General features: G+C 35.3%; 2 protein-coding genes across 6 annotated transcripts in view; one reads left to right on the top strand and one right to left on the bottom strand.

Annotated features, from left to right (window-relative positions):
• Polr2H (DNA-directed RNA polymerases I, II, and III subunit Rpb8) overlaps nt 1-5,778 on the bottom strand; it is a 603,575-nt gene extending 597,797 nt beyond the window's left edge. The window contains exon 1 of the mRNA XM_069832956.1: nt 5,632-5,778. Within this exon, the coding sequence (XP_069689057.1) occupies nt 5,632-5,704 (73 nt within the window). The 5' untranslated portion in view covers nt 5,705-5,778. The remainder of the gene's footprint in view (nt 1-5,631) is intronic.
• The window catches only part of Epp (Ecdysteroid phosphate phosphatase), a 54,786-nt gene that overhangs the window by 2,187 nt on the left and 34,664 nt on the right, over nt 1-17,935 (top strand). For 2 of the 5 annotated variants that reach the window (XM_069832942.1, XM_069832941.1), the window contains exons 2-4: nt 6,415-6,655; nt 13,243-13,438; nt 16,078-16,173. In XM_069832942.1, the coding sequence (XP_069689043.1) occupies nt 6,415-6,655; nt 13,243-13,438; nt 16,078-16,173 (533 nt within the window). Of the gene's footprint in view, nt 1-5,881; nt 5,997-6,414; nt 6,656-13,242; nt 13,439-16,077; nt 16,174-17,935 lie in introns of those variants that run through there. The other 3 variants (XM_069832944.1, XM_069832946.1, XM_069832943.1) reach the window with 3 other exon arrangements.

The following is a 17,935-nucleotide window of genomic DNA, read 5'->3' as shown; positions in this document are numbered from 1 at the left end:
GTCCGCTTTGCCAGCGGTTGGGTGTTAATTCACCAAGGCAATTATATTGTGTATGCTGTTGGATCGTTGCTTACTGTCCGAGTTTTACTAAGAACCCTGATCTGTTGTAATTAGGAAAAAAAAAAGAAAGAAAGAAAGAAAGAAAGAAAAGAATCAGCGCTCAGTGCCAAGAACAATGTCGGAGATGCTTTCCTGGAGTTCATGCAGGAACAGAGGAACATAATATAAGTTAATAGTGCACAAATTCAAAATTCGAGGAAGAGGTATTCGACAAAAAGTGTAATCAAGACGATAAGATGTAACACTTGATAATATAATAAGTGCTCAATTATAACAATCACCACAAAAATCTCTCTCAAAGCTATCTCAACAAGTAGGGATATCCTATAGACCTATACGAACACAAACCGCTACTAAATTAGCTATATGTATACTAAAACTTTGTCAAAACAAGATTATGGAAGTGTAAGTTTTAGGACCTAGAAACCTTAGGAGGAGAATAACTTATTGTAATGCGCTTATTCATTCTCTAAATAGGGACGTTTGAGATCCACACTTTGTGAATTCCAATGACGAAGCGTGGTTCCACTTACTGTACATGAGTTAAATCTCAAAATAACCTGTACTGATCACCAGACAACCCGAGAATTTCTCGAAATTTCATCACGTTCTTAACGTCAGTGTATGATCTGATTAACTTTAAAAAAAATGTATATTTAAAAAAAGTTAAAATTTCTCGTCCTTCAGCAAATCTCTTAGCTAGAATTCGACAGCACATGCACACATGCAGCGATATGATTTTAAAGGTTATCTGTCATTAGACTACTCGATGCGATATAAATTCAGTAGAGATGAAAGACAGCTTGTCTGCATAGCACGCATTCCAGCCTGCAGCGCTCCCAAACAAGTGGATGACATTGCATTTTACTAAATGACACAAAATTTACGACGAATTACGCGAAATAAACAAAATTCAGTTCCTGGTCGTTCTTATTTAAATTGTTTTAGTTAAATGCAGTATTCGAACTGACGAAAATGTAAGGGGGGGAGCCCTTCTTGTTAACATATCGGATTATTATTATTATTATTATTATTATTATTATTATTATTATTATTATTATTATTATTGTCCACACCTATGGAGTAACGGTTAGCATGTCTGGCCGCGAAATCAGGTGGCCCGGGTTCGAATCCCGGTCGGGGCAAGTTACCTGGTTGTTCCAAGGTTTTCCCTCAACGCAATATGAGCAAATGCTAGGTAATTATCGGTGCTGGACCCGGGGCTCATTTCACCAGCATTATCACCTTCATCTCATTCAGACGCTAAATAACCTGAGATGTTGATTCAGCGTCGTAAAATAATCTACTAAAATTATTATTATTATTATTATTATTATTATTATTATTATTATTGTGTAATAACGGTCCTTTTAATACTGAGACGGTATTATGATTTCGTGGTACTACGGGATGCAGAACTGAAGAAAAAATCAGGAGGATGAAAATTCCATGTCTCCTCCTAACCTTCAACTCGAACAATGGTTAGTCTAAACGAGATACTAAATTTTGTTTTAACTTTCAAATGTTGAATTTTAAGAATTATGGTGCACTATCAATTCAACTGGAAAGTGAGGGAATTTATAGAAGTACCATGTAGCCTAAAATACAGTATCTCATATACTATATTATGTTTGTCAAAGACTATATTTGTTTCCATAATGTTACTTTACTACCAAACTGGATTTTAAAAATGTCAGTGGATTACTTTTGTCCCGCGCCATGGCGTCGCGGTCTAAGGCATCTTGTCTGGGACTTGCGTTACGGAATGCGCGCTGGTTCGAGTCCCCGTGGGAGAAGAAATTTTCTCATGAAATTTCGGCCAGTGTATGGGACCGGTGCCCATCCAGCATCGTCATACACTTGAGGAGCTACGATAGGTAGCGAAATCCGGTTGCGAATACCAGCTATAACGGCTGGGGGGATTATCGTTCTAACCACAAGATACCTCCATTCTGGTTAGATGATCGTCCACCTCTGCTTCGGCATGTGGGCGTGAGGCCAGCAGCCGGCTGGTCGGTCTGGGCCCTTCACGGGCTGTAGCACCACGGATTATTATTATACAGTGGATAACTTTTATTATCATGCACAATTTCCGATCATAGTCTACTGTAAGTTGATCATTATAATTTTTTTATTGTTAAGATCATCAAACTTATTAAATCACAAATGTGATAAATACAAATTTGCTGTTTTTTACATAATAGATGAACGTTTTCGGTTCCATTGAACCATCATCAGATCATTAATAAAACTACAAACAACTCATGTTATAAACAAACACTGAAGACATAGGTCACAAATGTGAAGTAGATCTGAATATATAATAAAATACTATGGTACATATGAAATCACAAGTAGAATGGGTTAAATGTTAAACATTAGCCACAAAATCTATATATAAAAGAAAAAAATTGTTAAAAATATGATTAATCATGCTGATCTATGTAAAATAGAACTGTGTAGAGATAGATAGCATATAACAGCGTCTAAGGACGTGTGGTCTTAAAAACAAATTCATGTAATTATAAAATTATATGACAGGTGCAGCATGAAGACTGCATTTACAAAATATCAGTTCCATGACCCGATACAAAATTGATGGTGAAGTGGATATACAGCTTATGCATAAAGAAAGAAGACGTAATGCTTGTAACATGTGAAGTCTTGTAATCTGAAATAAATAAGTAGAAAAATTACTAGGTTGCTCGCAACTGTCGAGGTTATATCAGCATTACCAGTGTGTCAGAATTTTGTGTCGCAGAAGTTCTTTTACATGCCAGTAAATCTACTGACATGAGCCTGTCGCATTTAAGCACACTTAAATGCCATCGACCTGGGCCGGGATCGAACCCACACCTCGAGCACAGAAGGCCAGCGCTATTCCAACTGCGCTGCCGAGGCCGACAGTCACTAATAGAAACAACAACCAAATTTCTTGGCTTACAAATGTGTTAAATTGGAAAAATCATATTAAAGAAATTAACCCCAAACTAAATTCAGCATGTTTTGCTATTAGATCTATGCAAGACATAGTAAATACCAATACCTTAAAAACAATATACTTTGCATACTTTCACTTGGTAATGAGTTTTGAAATAATATTCTGGGAAAATTCCACAGATAGTAACAGTATATTCCTACTATAAAAAAGAATACTTAGAATAGTAGGTGTCAAATCTAGGGAATCGTGTAAGACCATTTAAAAAAACTACAAATAATGCCCATGGCTTGTCAGTATGTTGTTTTTAATTAATAAACTTCCTCGTATGTAATCGTGAAAACTTTGTAATTAATTCAACAGTTCATAGCATAAATAAACCTCAAAAAATTATTTTCATACTCCATCGGCAAGTCTATCATGCTATCAAAAAGGAGAATAATGGACTAGTGTGGGGTTCACCCAGAACGCTTTACCTACTAGTGTTTATCATGCCCATTGGGCGCTTTACATTGTATTAAAAAGAAGTTCATTATATGACAGTAAAAAATTTTTAATAGCCTCCCTATGGATATAAAAAATGAAACTCAAAACATAACATTATTGAAGACCAAATTAAAGAAGCACCTAATTTCTCACGCCTTCTATTCTGTACCTAGGTTGGTTTATGACATTCAACAACGCTTCATGAATATTTCTGTCTTGCATTAAGTATTGATACTAAAACTTTGTGTTGTACTGGTAGACTATATATTGTAAAACTCTTCTGTAAATAGGCCTACAGTATTTCAATTAGACTGCGACTATAATTGAATGGGTTATTTATGAAAGGGGCTAAGTCTTAAATACTAAATTGTTAGCAATTTAAGAAAAACTGCTTACAGGCCGAAATTTTGAAATTAAGGCTGGAATAAAAATTGTATCATAAATTCTACTAAGTATTAGAGTGTGAAACTTACTCCTCTTCATATTTAAATCTATGTATTTACACCCAAAGAGCAGTATTACATTACAAACTCATTTTCACAAAATTAGCGACTTAGGCCCTTTCATAAATAACCATTCATTATTAAGACTTTATAGTACTATTAAGTTTTTTTTTTTTTCGTTTGACATGTTCCATATTTTAAGCTGTGAAGCGATGTACGAATACCATGGAATGTAAATAAATACAATACGATACAACCGGTTTAACAAAACTTCAGGAATTACGCAGTTAATATATCTAATCAGTGATACAGTGGCTGATTGGACTACAATTCAAAGTCTCTTATTAGATACGATTTATTATTCTGAATTTTCGTATGCGGAGTTTCTTTCTCATAAATATGCCTCAAAACTAGATAATGTGTTAAATTTTCCTTCAAAATTCTACTGATTAATATTTACTGCGAAACAGTTATGTAAACCAGTTAACAGCTGCACAACTTAAATCAAAAAAATAAAATAAAACATTAAAAACTCTAAAGCTGCTTCAATTTCAATCCACAAATTCCGAAATTTTTAATCAATACGGTATCATTTAAGATCTCATACATAGTCTCCAATTTACATTGTAACATCGAAATTGCTAAACGTTTGGAATAAAAATTGGGTTAAACGAACGTTGAGGGACTTCCGCCGATTTTGGAATAGACACCGACCCACTTGGTTAATTTCAATTAAGAAACACGCCAAACGAATTATCTTTGCACCAAAAACGGATGCTCCCTGGACCAAATTATCGTATTTTATAATTATTTGAATGCAACAGGAGTCAGAAGTCGGCGGAAGTCCTACAACCTACAACAGTTGATAATATTAAGCCAAAACATGGAAAATCATATCATAGGGCTGGATAATTCACATGAATGTCATGAAAAATGTGAAATTCTTTGTATTATGGATTGGATGTCAGATAATATTCAGTTTGAGAATTTGTTCTACGACATACAAGTATAGGCTTACATAAGTTATATGCATTAAAATAATGTTAAACCTACACTCTATGACAGTAATAATACCTGTAGTCTACTCTAATCAAACTATACTGTAACTTGTAAAGTTCCAATAATCTTAGGTAAGATTAAAACTGACAACATTGATCTTCGAGTAAATTAATATCAAACAACGACAGCTTCTACATCCTGTAAGAGAATTAGGCCTACACACTGTAATACAGAATAATTCTAAGTAGCGAATTGAGATTAAAATTTCTCTATGAAGGAGATTTCGGCATGCCGAGATTTCCTTTCTCTTGACCTAAAATTGCTACAGATATCATTACTGTTACATAGCTCAAATCTAAGAACACATTTCTACTCCTCGTGTTTCATAAAGCACATGACATCTTTACGACATCCATCCTTAGTACCGGTAAGGTATTTATAAATAAGTTAAACGTAAAAATAACGCTACAACTTAATAATCAATGGTGCATATCATAAAATAAACATCATATTGAAATTTAAACTTCAAAACAATTTATAAAAGCCGAGTCTTTAAGATGACGATACTGTCTGCTTCGACTAACCATGAGACTGGAAGAGGTTATGTTCACATCTAGTCACTCAGAAACAAGAATAAGCAATTCTTATTTTTATATATAACATAATATGTGGTATTATATTAATGATAAATTAATATTCGCATACCTCTGTCAAATTTCTTCCCTTCTGGATCAATATCCTTAACATTAAATATATCTTCAAATAGCACACCCGCCATTGCTAACCGGTACCGGATACTACAAATAAAATCAATTTACGTTCATACTTATACATAATTTTTCAATATAGTTATATAATTATACATTGTAAATATTTATCTTGTATGTGATTTATATACCATTACATATAATACGTTATTCTAGTTTGAATTTCTGAATTGACTAATAGTGTATATGTATTAATATGGCGACTTTGCCTCCAAGGAAAAATCCAACACCAACCAAAATATCCAAACAGCATTTATCCCCGTTACAGATACTGTTGCAGATGGGTTTTCCAAAACATAGAGCGTAAGCTGTAATGTTGCAAGTCTATTCGTTGATGACTATTTGTATGTACAGTAAATTATTGACCCGATCTCCCATGATTTTTCCTTGATTTCCATTTGTGGCTTCATTGAAGTTTATTTTGCTTTTAATGAATAACAGTATGACAAAATAATGTGAATAACATTAAAAAGTTTTTGATTTGCTAAATATGTTAATTTAACCTTGTTTAATGTCATTTTTGACATGTGTATCGTTTAAAATTTAGGATTACCTGACAGCCTATTTTTCCTTCATATGAATAAGTTAAAACATGCTGCAATGCATTCCTTTCGAAAAATGACGTGACGAGACATCAGCTGGATAATACACAGTTGGTGTTTCATTTCAAAACATAGGCTCTATAAGTACGGGGATTGAAAGAAAAACCATTTTGTTTCAGAGAGAAGGCTTTAGCTGCGACAGGGAACAGAGGTGTGCAGCTTGCTTCAGATTGGTTATTGGCCCATGTGAATGATCCAACTTTGGATGACAACTGCCCTCGAGAATACATCTTATATGCATGTCCAACTGGTCCATTTCTAGAACAACTTCAAACGTTTTGGGAAAAGTCGTTATCTCAATGTGGTTGGAATGGTGCTCACAACTTTATGCCCCATATCACTTTAGTTTCATTTTTTAAGGTAAAGAACAACTAACAAAAACAAATTTTAGCACTCACTTACACCTACATTCTTGTAACAAATCCAGCATATTCAGCATTAAAATGAGAGAATATTGTTTTTGATCTCGTGAAACATCACAAGCATAAAACATGTTTTGACGTCAGAAGAAACTAAGAATGAGAAGTTAATTTGTAATTGTAAGTTACAAGTTTAATTTTTTTGTAACTTACTGTAGCATTATCATAAGGTAATATTTTAGATTAAGAGTTTCTACTAATACTGTACCGGTATATCCTGAGTTACTGGTCTGAAGACTGGCTTAAGGATAACATTGTAGGCCTACTGATACTATTCATTAGCAGAGCACAAAAAAGAAAGGAAATTATTTCGAAATTTTTCAAATTGTGAATTTCAGGTAAAATATGTTGTTTTCCTCTTCAATAGGCCTGCAGTAAATCGAAGACAATGTAGGTATATCTACACTTGCTAATATGAAAACGATAAATGTTATTAAAAGTTTCAAGTTATGGATATGATATTTTCACTTTTCTCCTGAAATTATGTACTTTTGTGTTCTACCATGAACAGTACGATGAAATATAATTTTTATTTCTAATGAAAGAGAAAGAACTATGCTTAGAGCCTCATTACAAACCCCCTAGGATACGAGTCATCATTTTATCCAAGCTTGCTTTCAGCAGTGCCATAACCATAGACACACATCACTCGCCTGCTGACACTCTAGTTTACGCGTGGTCATTGTGAACGTGTGTAACATTGCTTACCTTTACAAAGAAGCTGTTGAAATTGTTTTCCTTATGTTTCGAGACAGAAGATTTAGTGTAGTAACAAATTTTCATTCGAACACTACAGCTGTGCTTGCAAAATATAGACTATTTCTTCTCCAATGTTATTTTGTTGCTTTGTACAGATGACATTTCGGTAATTTTGTCACTTGTATGCTGACTCCTGCTTGTTGTGCTAGAGATTTTGTGGTGAATGTTCTAATCGAGTACCGATACCATCAAACATTTCCTCTGTTAAAGTGTGATGTCTTCGATTTTTTTCTTATTCAATACCATTCCTCTAGTTTTGAATTTGTTGAATATTTTATGATTCGTTTTTGATAAAGTTACAACAAATGAAAACTCTGGTTTCTACTAAATTTCTGCATCATGACTCACGCACTCACAACCCAACTCCTTGCCTTGTTTGTAGCTGACCTTGCATAATATAGCTACTTATCACTACCCTTTCGTGGGCAAGTGCTTCCTGCTTGGCACCGGAATTGTGTCACTCAAAGAGATCCTGTATAAAATGATGGCTTTGTATTTTAATCTTTATACTTATAAATGCGAATTTTCTCATAAAAAAATAATAGACTTATTAGAAATTATAATATATGAATGACTATTTATGTGAATTTGTAGAAAATTAGTAACATACATAAAGCCACCTGCGTAGCTCAGTCAGCTGAGGCATTTTCCTACCGATCCAGAGTTACGCTTGGGCATGGTTTCGATTCCTGCTTGGGCTGATTACCTGGTTGAATTTTTTCAGAGGTTTTCCCCAATCATAAGCTGGATGTAAGGTAATCTGTGACGAATCCTTGGCCTCATTTTGCCAATAATACAATCTCTCTATTATCAATCCCTTTGATGCTAAATAACCAAGTAGTTCATACAGCGTCGTTAAATAACCAGCTAAAAAAAAATAACATACATATATTTAAACCGTATGAGTTAAGAAATAGAATCAAAATATGTCATTATTTCTTTCTCGATTATGAAGAATGCTTCTTAGTATATCAGAAAACGAAAATTTCATCTTTTTATTTGGGTGTGTAGTAAATGATGTATGTCTTTTGTATAATAGATCAAGAAAATAAACTATATAGGCCTATGGTAAAACGGGCTTACCATTTAAATGTCCACTGTATGCATGGTCTTTCTTAGCTAACTGGTTGGGGATGGACGATAACGTACAGGTTACTTAGGTACTGCTAATTTAACAGTGCTCATCTTGTCTCATAGAAGGTGTAGGAAATGTTGCTCTTGCTGTGTCGAACGTTGGTATGTTGTAAATGTTAGTTCACTTGTTGGAGTCCAGCCACTGAAATGCTTTCAGTCTGACACTGGATATTTGGGGGTTAGTTTCATCTACTTTACTGATGATGAATGTATCATATCTAGAGCCCAAGGAACTACTACAAATGATAGCAGAAGAAGGATTCCAGCTCGTCAATGACCCAGAAGACTGGACCTACTATTCACACAACGGCAGCAGTACCATCGATCTGATCTTCTACAAGGGCCCGACAATACAGCTGGCCTCCCACAAAGTCTGCTACTCATCAACGGAAGCACCGATAAAGAAACACTGCCCTAGAGCAGCAACCTTCGTACTAGAATGCCTAGATGAGGACAACACTCACAACAGAGACTCGATCTCACAAAAACTGGATGTGATGAAAATAAAGAAAGACGAGGCGCAAGTACAACACCTAGAAAACTGCATGAAAGAAGGAAACATCGAGTCAGCAGCAACAGCGCTAGAAAATATTATCAAGACAGCTACCATTCCCAGAACCAAACGAATAGCCAAGAAATGATTTGACGCCAAATGCTTCGAGGAGAGAAAATTAGTTCTACAAGCTCTACATCTAGCAAGGACATCCGGCACACCAGGAAACCTGAAACTCTATAACAACGCCAGGAAAAAATACAAAGCCTTGATAAAACAAAAACAGAAGGACTACATAGAAGCCGAAGCCACAAAAGTGATTGAGGAGGCGAGAACAGACCCCTACATAGCCTTGAGGGCCAGAAGAACACAAACCACGGGAAAGATAAGCATGGAGATCTGGGAGAAGCACTTCCACAATATTTTGAACCTAGAGAACAAGACTACAGCATACGAGCCAAGAACAGCAGAGATACTAGGCACAAACACCGAACTGTTCACCACAGAAGCTTGAAAAATAAGAAAGCACCAGGCCCAGACGGACTCTACAACGAACATCTTAAAGAATCAGCTAAGGTTCTGCTTCCAGTGCACACTGAAATGATAAACCTATGGCTAAAATCTGGCAGCATACCAAACAGATGGAAAACCTCCACTATTAGAGTCCTATATAAGGGACATAGTGACAGGACGGATCCCAACTCCTACAGAGGGATCGCACTGGAGAATAACTTCCTGAACCTACTCACGAGACTAATGACAAGCAGACTAACAAATGAAATCGACGGCAAACTCCCAGAGGAACAGTTCGGTTTTCGAAAAGGGAGGAACACTCTTCAAGCAGTTCGGACCCTCGTAGAAGACATAGAAAATAACCTCAGGCTCCCACAAGGAAAATTCTATGTAGTATTTGTGGATTACTCGAAAGCGTTCGATACCCTAAATAGGAATATCATATCAACAAAATTAGAAGCCCTGACAGACAAAAAAGAGCTAGCAGTTCTAATTCACAACATGGTGGAGACCAACATAATACACATCGCAGACAACGTAACTATCTCTAAAGAAGTTGTACAGACAAACGGTATACTACAAGGAGATCCGCTCAGCCCACTACTGTTTAACATCGCAATGCATGATATTGCCGACATAATAAAAGAAGCAACCTGTACATATACGCAGACGATATTGCTATCGGATCACCAGACAGAACAGAAATACAAAAAGCAATCAAGGCACTAGAGACCTGGGCCGACGAAAATAAACTTCAGATTAATGCCAGTAAAACGGTACAGATGACCTTTAGGAAAGGCAGAAGGGAGAACCCCCAAGACAGAATCCGATACAAGAGCGAACTCCTCCAAACAGTCAATTCCTTCAAATACCTGGGCGTGACACTCCAGACAACCGTAAGATCTTTCAGCATCCACATTAAAGCAGGAGCGGTGGCAGCCACAAAGGCAATCTTCAACATAACAACTTTATCTAGAATATCTCTACAAACCCCCTTGAAACTCTTCGACGCCAAGATCATACCCATCCTAACGTACGGAATAGAAATATTCTGGGAAAAGTTAGGAATAAAAGATCTAACAACTACGGAGGCCGTGAAGACACGATTCCTGAAGACTGCCCTTGGGGTATCAAAATACACCTGCTCACGACTCGTCTATGTTCTTGCCAGGGAAACCTTTCTAATGGAAGACCTCAGGATCAAGTATAACCTGCCATCTGCAGAAAACTGGAAAAAGCAAATGGAAATAAGAAGACAGAAAGCAACAGAGATTTGGCCCGAATTTTATACAACTGAGGCCATGGTAAATAGAACATGGATGGAAACTAATCAAGACCTACGCCACTTCGTGAACTCTATGGCAACACACGACTACCACCACGAAGTGTGTAAAGTGAAGACCTAATACGATCTGAACGAGACATGCGTGTGTGATCTTTGTGAACTCGCCTGTGACCACTACCACGTCACATCATGCAAAAAACTATCCAAATCATTAATTGAGGCCTGCACGGGATTATAACCTGTGAAGTGAAATTGTAACCGAGTAGTGAAATATTAACTCTTGATAGTCATATGCACAACTTGTGCGCGTTTCTGTTTATATAAAACTTTGGCAAAATTCCTTTACTGCTGGTTGACATTTGTCAATTTTATATAGATTTTGTTGTTGTTGTTTTCTAATGCCGGGCTTTTGACAATAAAGTCATTTAACCTCTTGCACTCTAATATTTTTCAAAGATATTGTCATGGTCAGCCCTAAATGTACTCATATTTCGAGATATTTAGAAATAACAGGACCAATTTTTATTTTGTCTGTTTAAGCTCTGCTGCTTGTTTTAAGAATAAGTGTCTATTTTTGCCTTTTTTTGTCTTTAACAAATAAATTGAAAGATTATTTCATCACTATTTTAAGCTACTTTAACAACCAACATTTCATTGCCTTCAATTTATCCTTCTCATATCCAAGCTTACGGAAGTCCATCTACACTGGCGTGCTTCAAACATGCCCCAGTTACGTCAGTTGAAGTAGAATATTATTTTTTTCTGTGAGGAGAACTGTTCTATCTAATAGTTAACATCAGAATATCTAAATATATATCTTGTAGTAGTCGACCTGGTTGGCGAGTTGGTATAGCGCTGGCCTTCTATGCCCAAGGTTGCGGGTTCAATCCCTGGCCAGGTCGATGGTATTTAAGTGTGCTTAAATGCGACAGGCTCATGTCAGTAGATTTACTGGCATGTGAAAGAACTCCTGCGGGGCAAAATTCCGGCACATCCGGCGACGCTGATATAACCTCTGCAGTTGCATCATTAAATAAAACATAACATTTACCTTGTAGTAATGTGCAATGAATAGCAAGGTGTGAGTCATATAAATATATTATCTCTTTTCTTAATTTAAACTTAGTGTTGTTTTCATATTTAATTGCCGTTTTTGCCTGCCTATTGTGATTTTTCTAGATTTACAGTACCTTTTTTCATGTTTTGATTGCCTTTTTTTGCCAGCCTATTTGAAGTATTGTAAACGCCTAAACATTTGGGCTCTAGTCATGTCACCAGTATGCGCCAATGATGTTTCAGGATCTTAGGTGCCTTCTTCAGGCTAGATATATATATATATATATATATATATATATATATATATATATTTTTTTTTTGTAGGTAATTTGTTACCATTGCGCACTAGTTATGTTTATTCAGTGAAGCAATTTTTTTTGTGGATGATAATGTCGTCAACTAAGTAACCTAAGATGTTCATAAAGCGTCATAAAATAACCTACTAAAAAAAATGTCGTCAGGATTGTGCTTCAAGAAAGTAGTATATTTTTATGAGGTATTTGGGTTGAATTATTATTATTTTTTTAATTATGTTTTATTACATTTTATTACAGTTGCTGTAACTGCAGGTAGTCATTATAGGTTTAAAGGAGTTGTGATATTAAAAAATGGAAGAGGGTTTTGAAATAGATGTTGTATACAAATTCTGACAATGGGTTTAGAAATATATTTTATAATTATAAATATTTATTGGTTTATTTTTGGCTTGAGCATACACGATTTAGCTATTGGTGTTGTTTGGCAGGTGGAGTGATCTGTATAACAGCCGGCTTTCTTTGACAACAAGGCTTTCCATTTATGTGGCTGATATTGTAGAGAACGGCTGTTGAGCACGTAGTATTACTGGCCAGGTTATTGATTTGTAAATTGTTATATTTGTGTGAATCTAACATGTTTCATTATGTTCTTTCCTTAATAACTAAAAAACTAAGGATTTTCGGACATATGTTTATATGAACTTTTTTTCTTGTTTTGGTGTTAGGAACATGCCTCCAAGGTTTGTCAAAGTATTTCTGAAACGCCCTGTATTGTTCTTAACAACTGTCTAGAGCAGCAGTCATCAGAACACTGCACCCTCGGGCTAGCATCTCTTACACGCAGACAAGACACTGCCCTAGCATGCATTCATGGCTGCTGGAGGGTATGCTGTCTTGCTCACTATCCCTTGCACACGATAGAGCATATTTTCTTACCCTCCAAGTGCTGACGACCACTGGTCTAGAGGGAAGAGATGTGGTCTTGTTCCTCTTTTTGTTTCACTGTATATATTTGTGCATGTACTCCACAGGCACCTGATGAGTGTGCCCAGCAGCTGGCCAGGACACTGAAACATGTGGTCGAATTGCAAAGAGTGAATCTCTCCGAGTCTCTGTCACTAGAAACTTACATTTCACAAAACTTTATGGGTTTCTTTGTGGCTGAAGAACATGCAGATGTGCTCAAAAGGATAGCCATGCAGTACGTGAAAGAAGTGTCAAATGCAAGTGAGTTTTATTTGTACTGTGTGCATGACAATATAACTGGCAGAGGAAAATGCATGATGGGGACGGCAGCTCGTGTGCTCTTGTCATCTCTAGTATCTCAAGGTCAAAAATGAGGCTGCTAGATGTCAAGGATTACAAGAAGTTAAATGTAATGATGAAACTTACCATGGAAAAGAATTAGTCTGAGAAAAGAAGAGAAAGAAAAAAAAAAGGATAATGAGATCATAGTATCTAGTGTTATAACTAGGAAATGGAATATTTCGCAATTTTTGATGGGAAATAACCAGACAAATCGCTCCACCAACTAATTACAGTAAATATACATCCTTTCTTAATCCTTTTATATCAGATTTGAACCCGCAAAATATCACTAAATGCGTATCATGCCGCGAATTTCCCATATTTTGCGAAAAATACGCGATTTTTTTAAGCAATTAGTGAGTAGTGCATGCTAATTTTCAGTTTGTTTAATTTTCTACTCTACAATCAATAGTTGTAGCATAGATAAGGTCGATGTCTATGGTCTGCACATTCGATAGTATTGAATCCATTTTCGTTCAAATATTTGGTATGAGCACATACCTGACGCCATATTCGGCTTTTGTTTGTACATTAATGTAGCGAGAGTCATATTGTAAGCACTATAAGCCCCCTGAGTACATCCTTTGTTCCTATGTGCCATGTGCAAATGTAGACTGTGGATACTTCTCATCACACTTAACATTTTGTCTGATTAGTTGGTATTGTTTGTCAACAAAAAGTGTTCAATCCTTTTTCAGAAATGTATTTTGAAAACTAGACTATTTATTGTGCTATTGAAACTGTGTAGGTATTTTGAAAATGCCGAAAAATTTAATTTTCCCATTTGAAAATCCACTTTTTGCTTTTTCACTTGAAACTCAACGAAAAATTCCAATCTCTAGTCATAACAAGCATAGAGAAGTGTGACAATAACATGACATTTTCCATACTTTTCCAAATTGACCTTACATTTTCTCAGTGAAAGTTGTATGTACTTGAATCCCTCGACATCTTATGTCGTCAATTGTAATACACTGGTTGGTCTGACCTAATTGCGAGGAAAAAGGAGTAGCATTGAAATTACCCTTAATGCCCACATCCCTGGCCATAGGATTCAAATGCCTGAATTATAGACGCAGCACCTTTCATCACCTTTTAGTACTCCATGATAAAAGTAGTTGTCATCAGCATAGCTTAGGCAGTAATGCATTTGCCTATCGATCTGAAGCTGTGCTCAGCCATGGGTTCGATTCCCGCATGGGCTGGCTATCTGGTTTTTTCTCCGAGGTTCTCCCCAACTGTAAGGCGAATGCCAGGTAATTACATGGCGAATCCTTATCCTCATCTCACCAAATACATTCACCAATTCCATTAACGCTAAGTAACTTAGTAGTTGATACAGTATCGTTAAATAACCATCTGAAAAGAAGAAAAGTGGTTTATACGAAATACTTAAGATAGTGAAACAAAACCAGCATAATTTTTTGGTCATATTTTGCGTATGTATATTGCAAAGTTTAAGAAGACTTCAGATAAAATTTACCAACCATTTCATGTCTTTGTCAAAATTGAACTTCTTTAGTCACTGCCTTCATCTGTCATCCCAAAATCAAATGAAAATCAACATTATCATTGTATCAGAATTGTGGAAAAGTCTTAGATTATCATGTCTGTAGCAACTGAAAACCAACATAAGAAATTATATATTTAATTGTGATAACGATTTGACAAGTGAGAAAGTGTTAGAAAAGAAGTAGACATGCCCCATATTTTAAGAAGTTATCCCAACATTGAGGGATTGAATAAAGTCGCAGAAAATTTCATTCGGGATCACATGACTTGGGAATTAAACTCCTGACATCCTGAATAAAGAGCTAGGTTATATTTATCAGTATGACAAAACTAACTAATGTAAATGTTACTAACTTTGAAGTAAATTATTGACTCTGATTTCTGTTGTAGATTTAACATTGACCTTGATTCCTTTGCTTCACATTAAAGAGAAGCCTGTACTTAGTGACACCAACCAATTGTAGTCTCCATAATACTGAAGTTTACTGAAAAATAATAACTTCGTGTCTATAATTTTTGTCCAAGCTGGATATTTTAATAAAAAAAAAACAGGAAAATAATTCTTAAAGTATGTTCGTTTATTACTTACATTCACTTTGTGTAAAGTTCATCAATTTTCATATTATGTTTACTAAAGTTTTTTTAAGTTGTAACGAAAGAAGTTCACTAGCTCTTTCCGTCTTTCCAATTATGTTTTACCAACTACCACATAAACCAGATAGAACTTACTTCAGTTATGTAAGAGGTGCCAAGTCTGGGCTGTAAGGTTAAATCAGTGCCTGGCTCATGAATAAAAATATGGACCTTTTTATGGCAAATTCAGTAATCTTGTCCATTATTGGTCAAAGTATATTGCTTTTGATAAAGACTCTGAGAAGAAGTGGTTAGAGGTAACAAAATAAAACCTACATTTGAAGAAATGTTTTCATGTCTAGTTTATTACAATATCCCAGTTCAAATACAAATTATGAACATCAAGGCATTACTTTTTAGTCAATCCTTATACAATGTTCACAGTATAAAGTATGTTTGTTGTTCCTTTACAGTAATTAATGATAATTACGAGCACCTTGATGCTCTCTCTGCTTGTTTCCCATGGTGCACCACAGCAACAGATAGATATGTTCCACGGGGAGTTAAATGTAAGAAACGCATGTTGTGGTGATGTTGCAGCATGACTCAAAGTTTTCACATGTATGTATGTTGCTATGATGTATTCTGTTCTTTATTTCAAACTATACTCTCTTTCAAATGGAGAGTTAACTATTTTAATCAACAGAACATATTAAAGTTTATTTATTTTTATATGTAGTTTAGTTTGGAGACAGAAGTGGAAATTTAGGAGTAAAAAATAACTTCATTTCCTTTTTTTGTTGAGTACAGTCCTTAAATAATTAAATTATTTCTTTTATCTCGTATCTTTTCTCTAGGTATTTCATAGCTTGAACAACATTGCATCTTGGCTTGCATTATCACATTCAGTATGGCATGCATAGAAAAGAATTGTGTGTTTGGTTCCACATGTGTCTATATGTACTTCCTTATGTCTGTTATGGTAGATTGTTAACCACTACTTTATTTTGTATTACGTAGTTAATATCTAACACTAGTAATAATGACTGCTTTTAGAGACATTGAATGATAGTACTTGAACACAATAACAGCATAATACTCTTAATAAAATGTGAAGCTGCTCCTTTTTTATTGATAACTTTAAAGATTTTTTTAAGTTCAAGACGAAACAATTGTTTCTAAAGTGCCCACACCTGTGCATGGAAATGTCTTTTCAGTATGAGAGGAAAAGAAAGTGCACTGAATTGCTAAATAAGCAATAAGAATACGATACCAAAGTATAAGTTAAAGTAAATTACCGTATTTATCCGCATAATGGACGCCCCCGCATAATGGACGCACACCATTTTTTCGTGTTAAAATTATAAAAAAAATCCTCATGTAAAAGATGCATCTCATTTTAAATGAAGAGCGTTTTATTGATATCGAAAATCGTAAGATTGGATGCATTGCTTATGTTTAAATTCAAGTTTTTAAACAACAATGCATGGTACCACTGCAATCGTAATTGGTTCTCTTTTTACTCGCTCAAAATATAGGTACCATTCAATTAATAATGAAGTACTCTTAGGACATCTGCAGAAATCAGTTTTGTTGATAAAATTTGTTTCGACAATGGATAAGAACCGACCGAAATATTCATGTTATGCAGCGAGTTTTAAGCTGAAAGTTATCAAATTCGCAGAAGAACATGGTAACAGGGCTGCTGTGAAGATCAGGAGAAATGTGAATCTGTGACAAATGATAGCAGTAATGCTGAACCTTACAGTGAATGAGGTAAGGCTAGTGTTAATAATAACAATAAAATGTCTTGTCTTATTGTCGCTGTATTCATTGTTACAAGTTATCATCTGTTTATACAACTGCTGCTAACTATCGATCGTCTTAAGTATGACACAATCGATATATAAATTAGTTGCGACCCATGTATTGTTACGTATTATATCAATTATTTCAGCATTCGAACTGGCGCACCTTTAATACGTGTTTTTTTTTTCCCCCTCCACTAAAAATTTTCCCTCGCATAAAGTACGCACCCTAGTTTTTTTGTAAAAATCGAAAAAAAGTGCGTCTATTACGCGGGTAAATACGATATTCATTATGCTAAAAGAATAGTGACAGTTTCTTTCCAGGCTATACGCAGGACATTACTTATATGAAATATAACAAGGAAATATTGTGAAAAAGAAAAAAGTCGGTATCATATTTTTATAGAAATAGGGGGAAAAATAGGGTACCTTAGACTGATGATGGGCTGCAGTGAACCTCCTATATTGTTAAAATTATTTTTTGCACGATTTGTAGTATCGGTATTTACAGCTATTGTTGTTA

Source organism: Periplaneta americana, chromosome 8 (assembly GCF_040183065.1).
Source record: "Periplaneta americana isolate PAMFEO1 chromosome 8, P.americana_PAMFEO1_priV1, whole genome shotgun sequence".
In the NCBI taxonomy this organism is placed as follows: domain Eukaryota; kingdom Metazoa; phylum Arthropoda; class Insecta; order Blattodea; family Blattidae; genus Periplaneta; species Periplaneta americana.
Note: the sequence above shows the minus strand (reverse complement) of the source record. Positions and strands in the feature narration are given on the sequence as shown.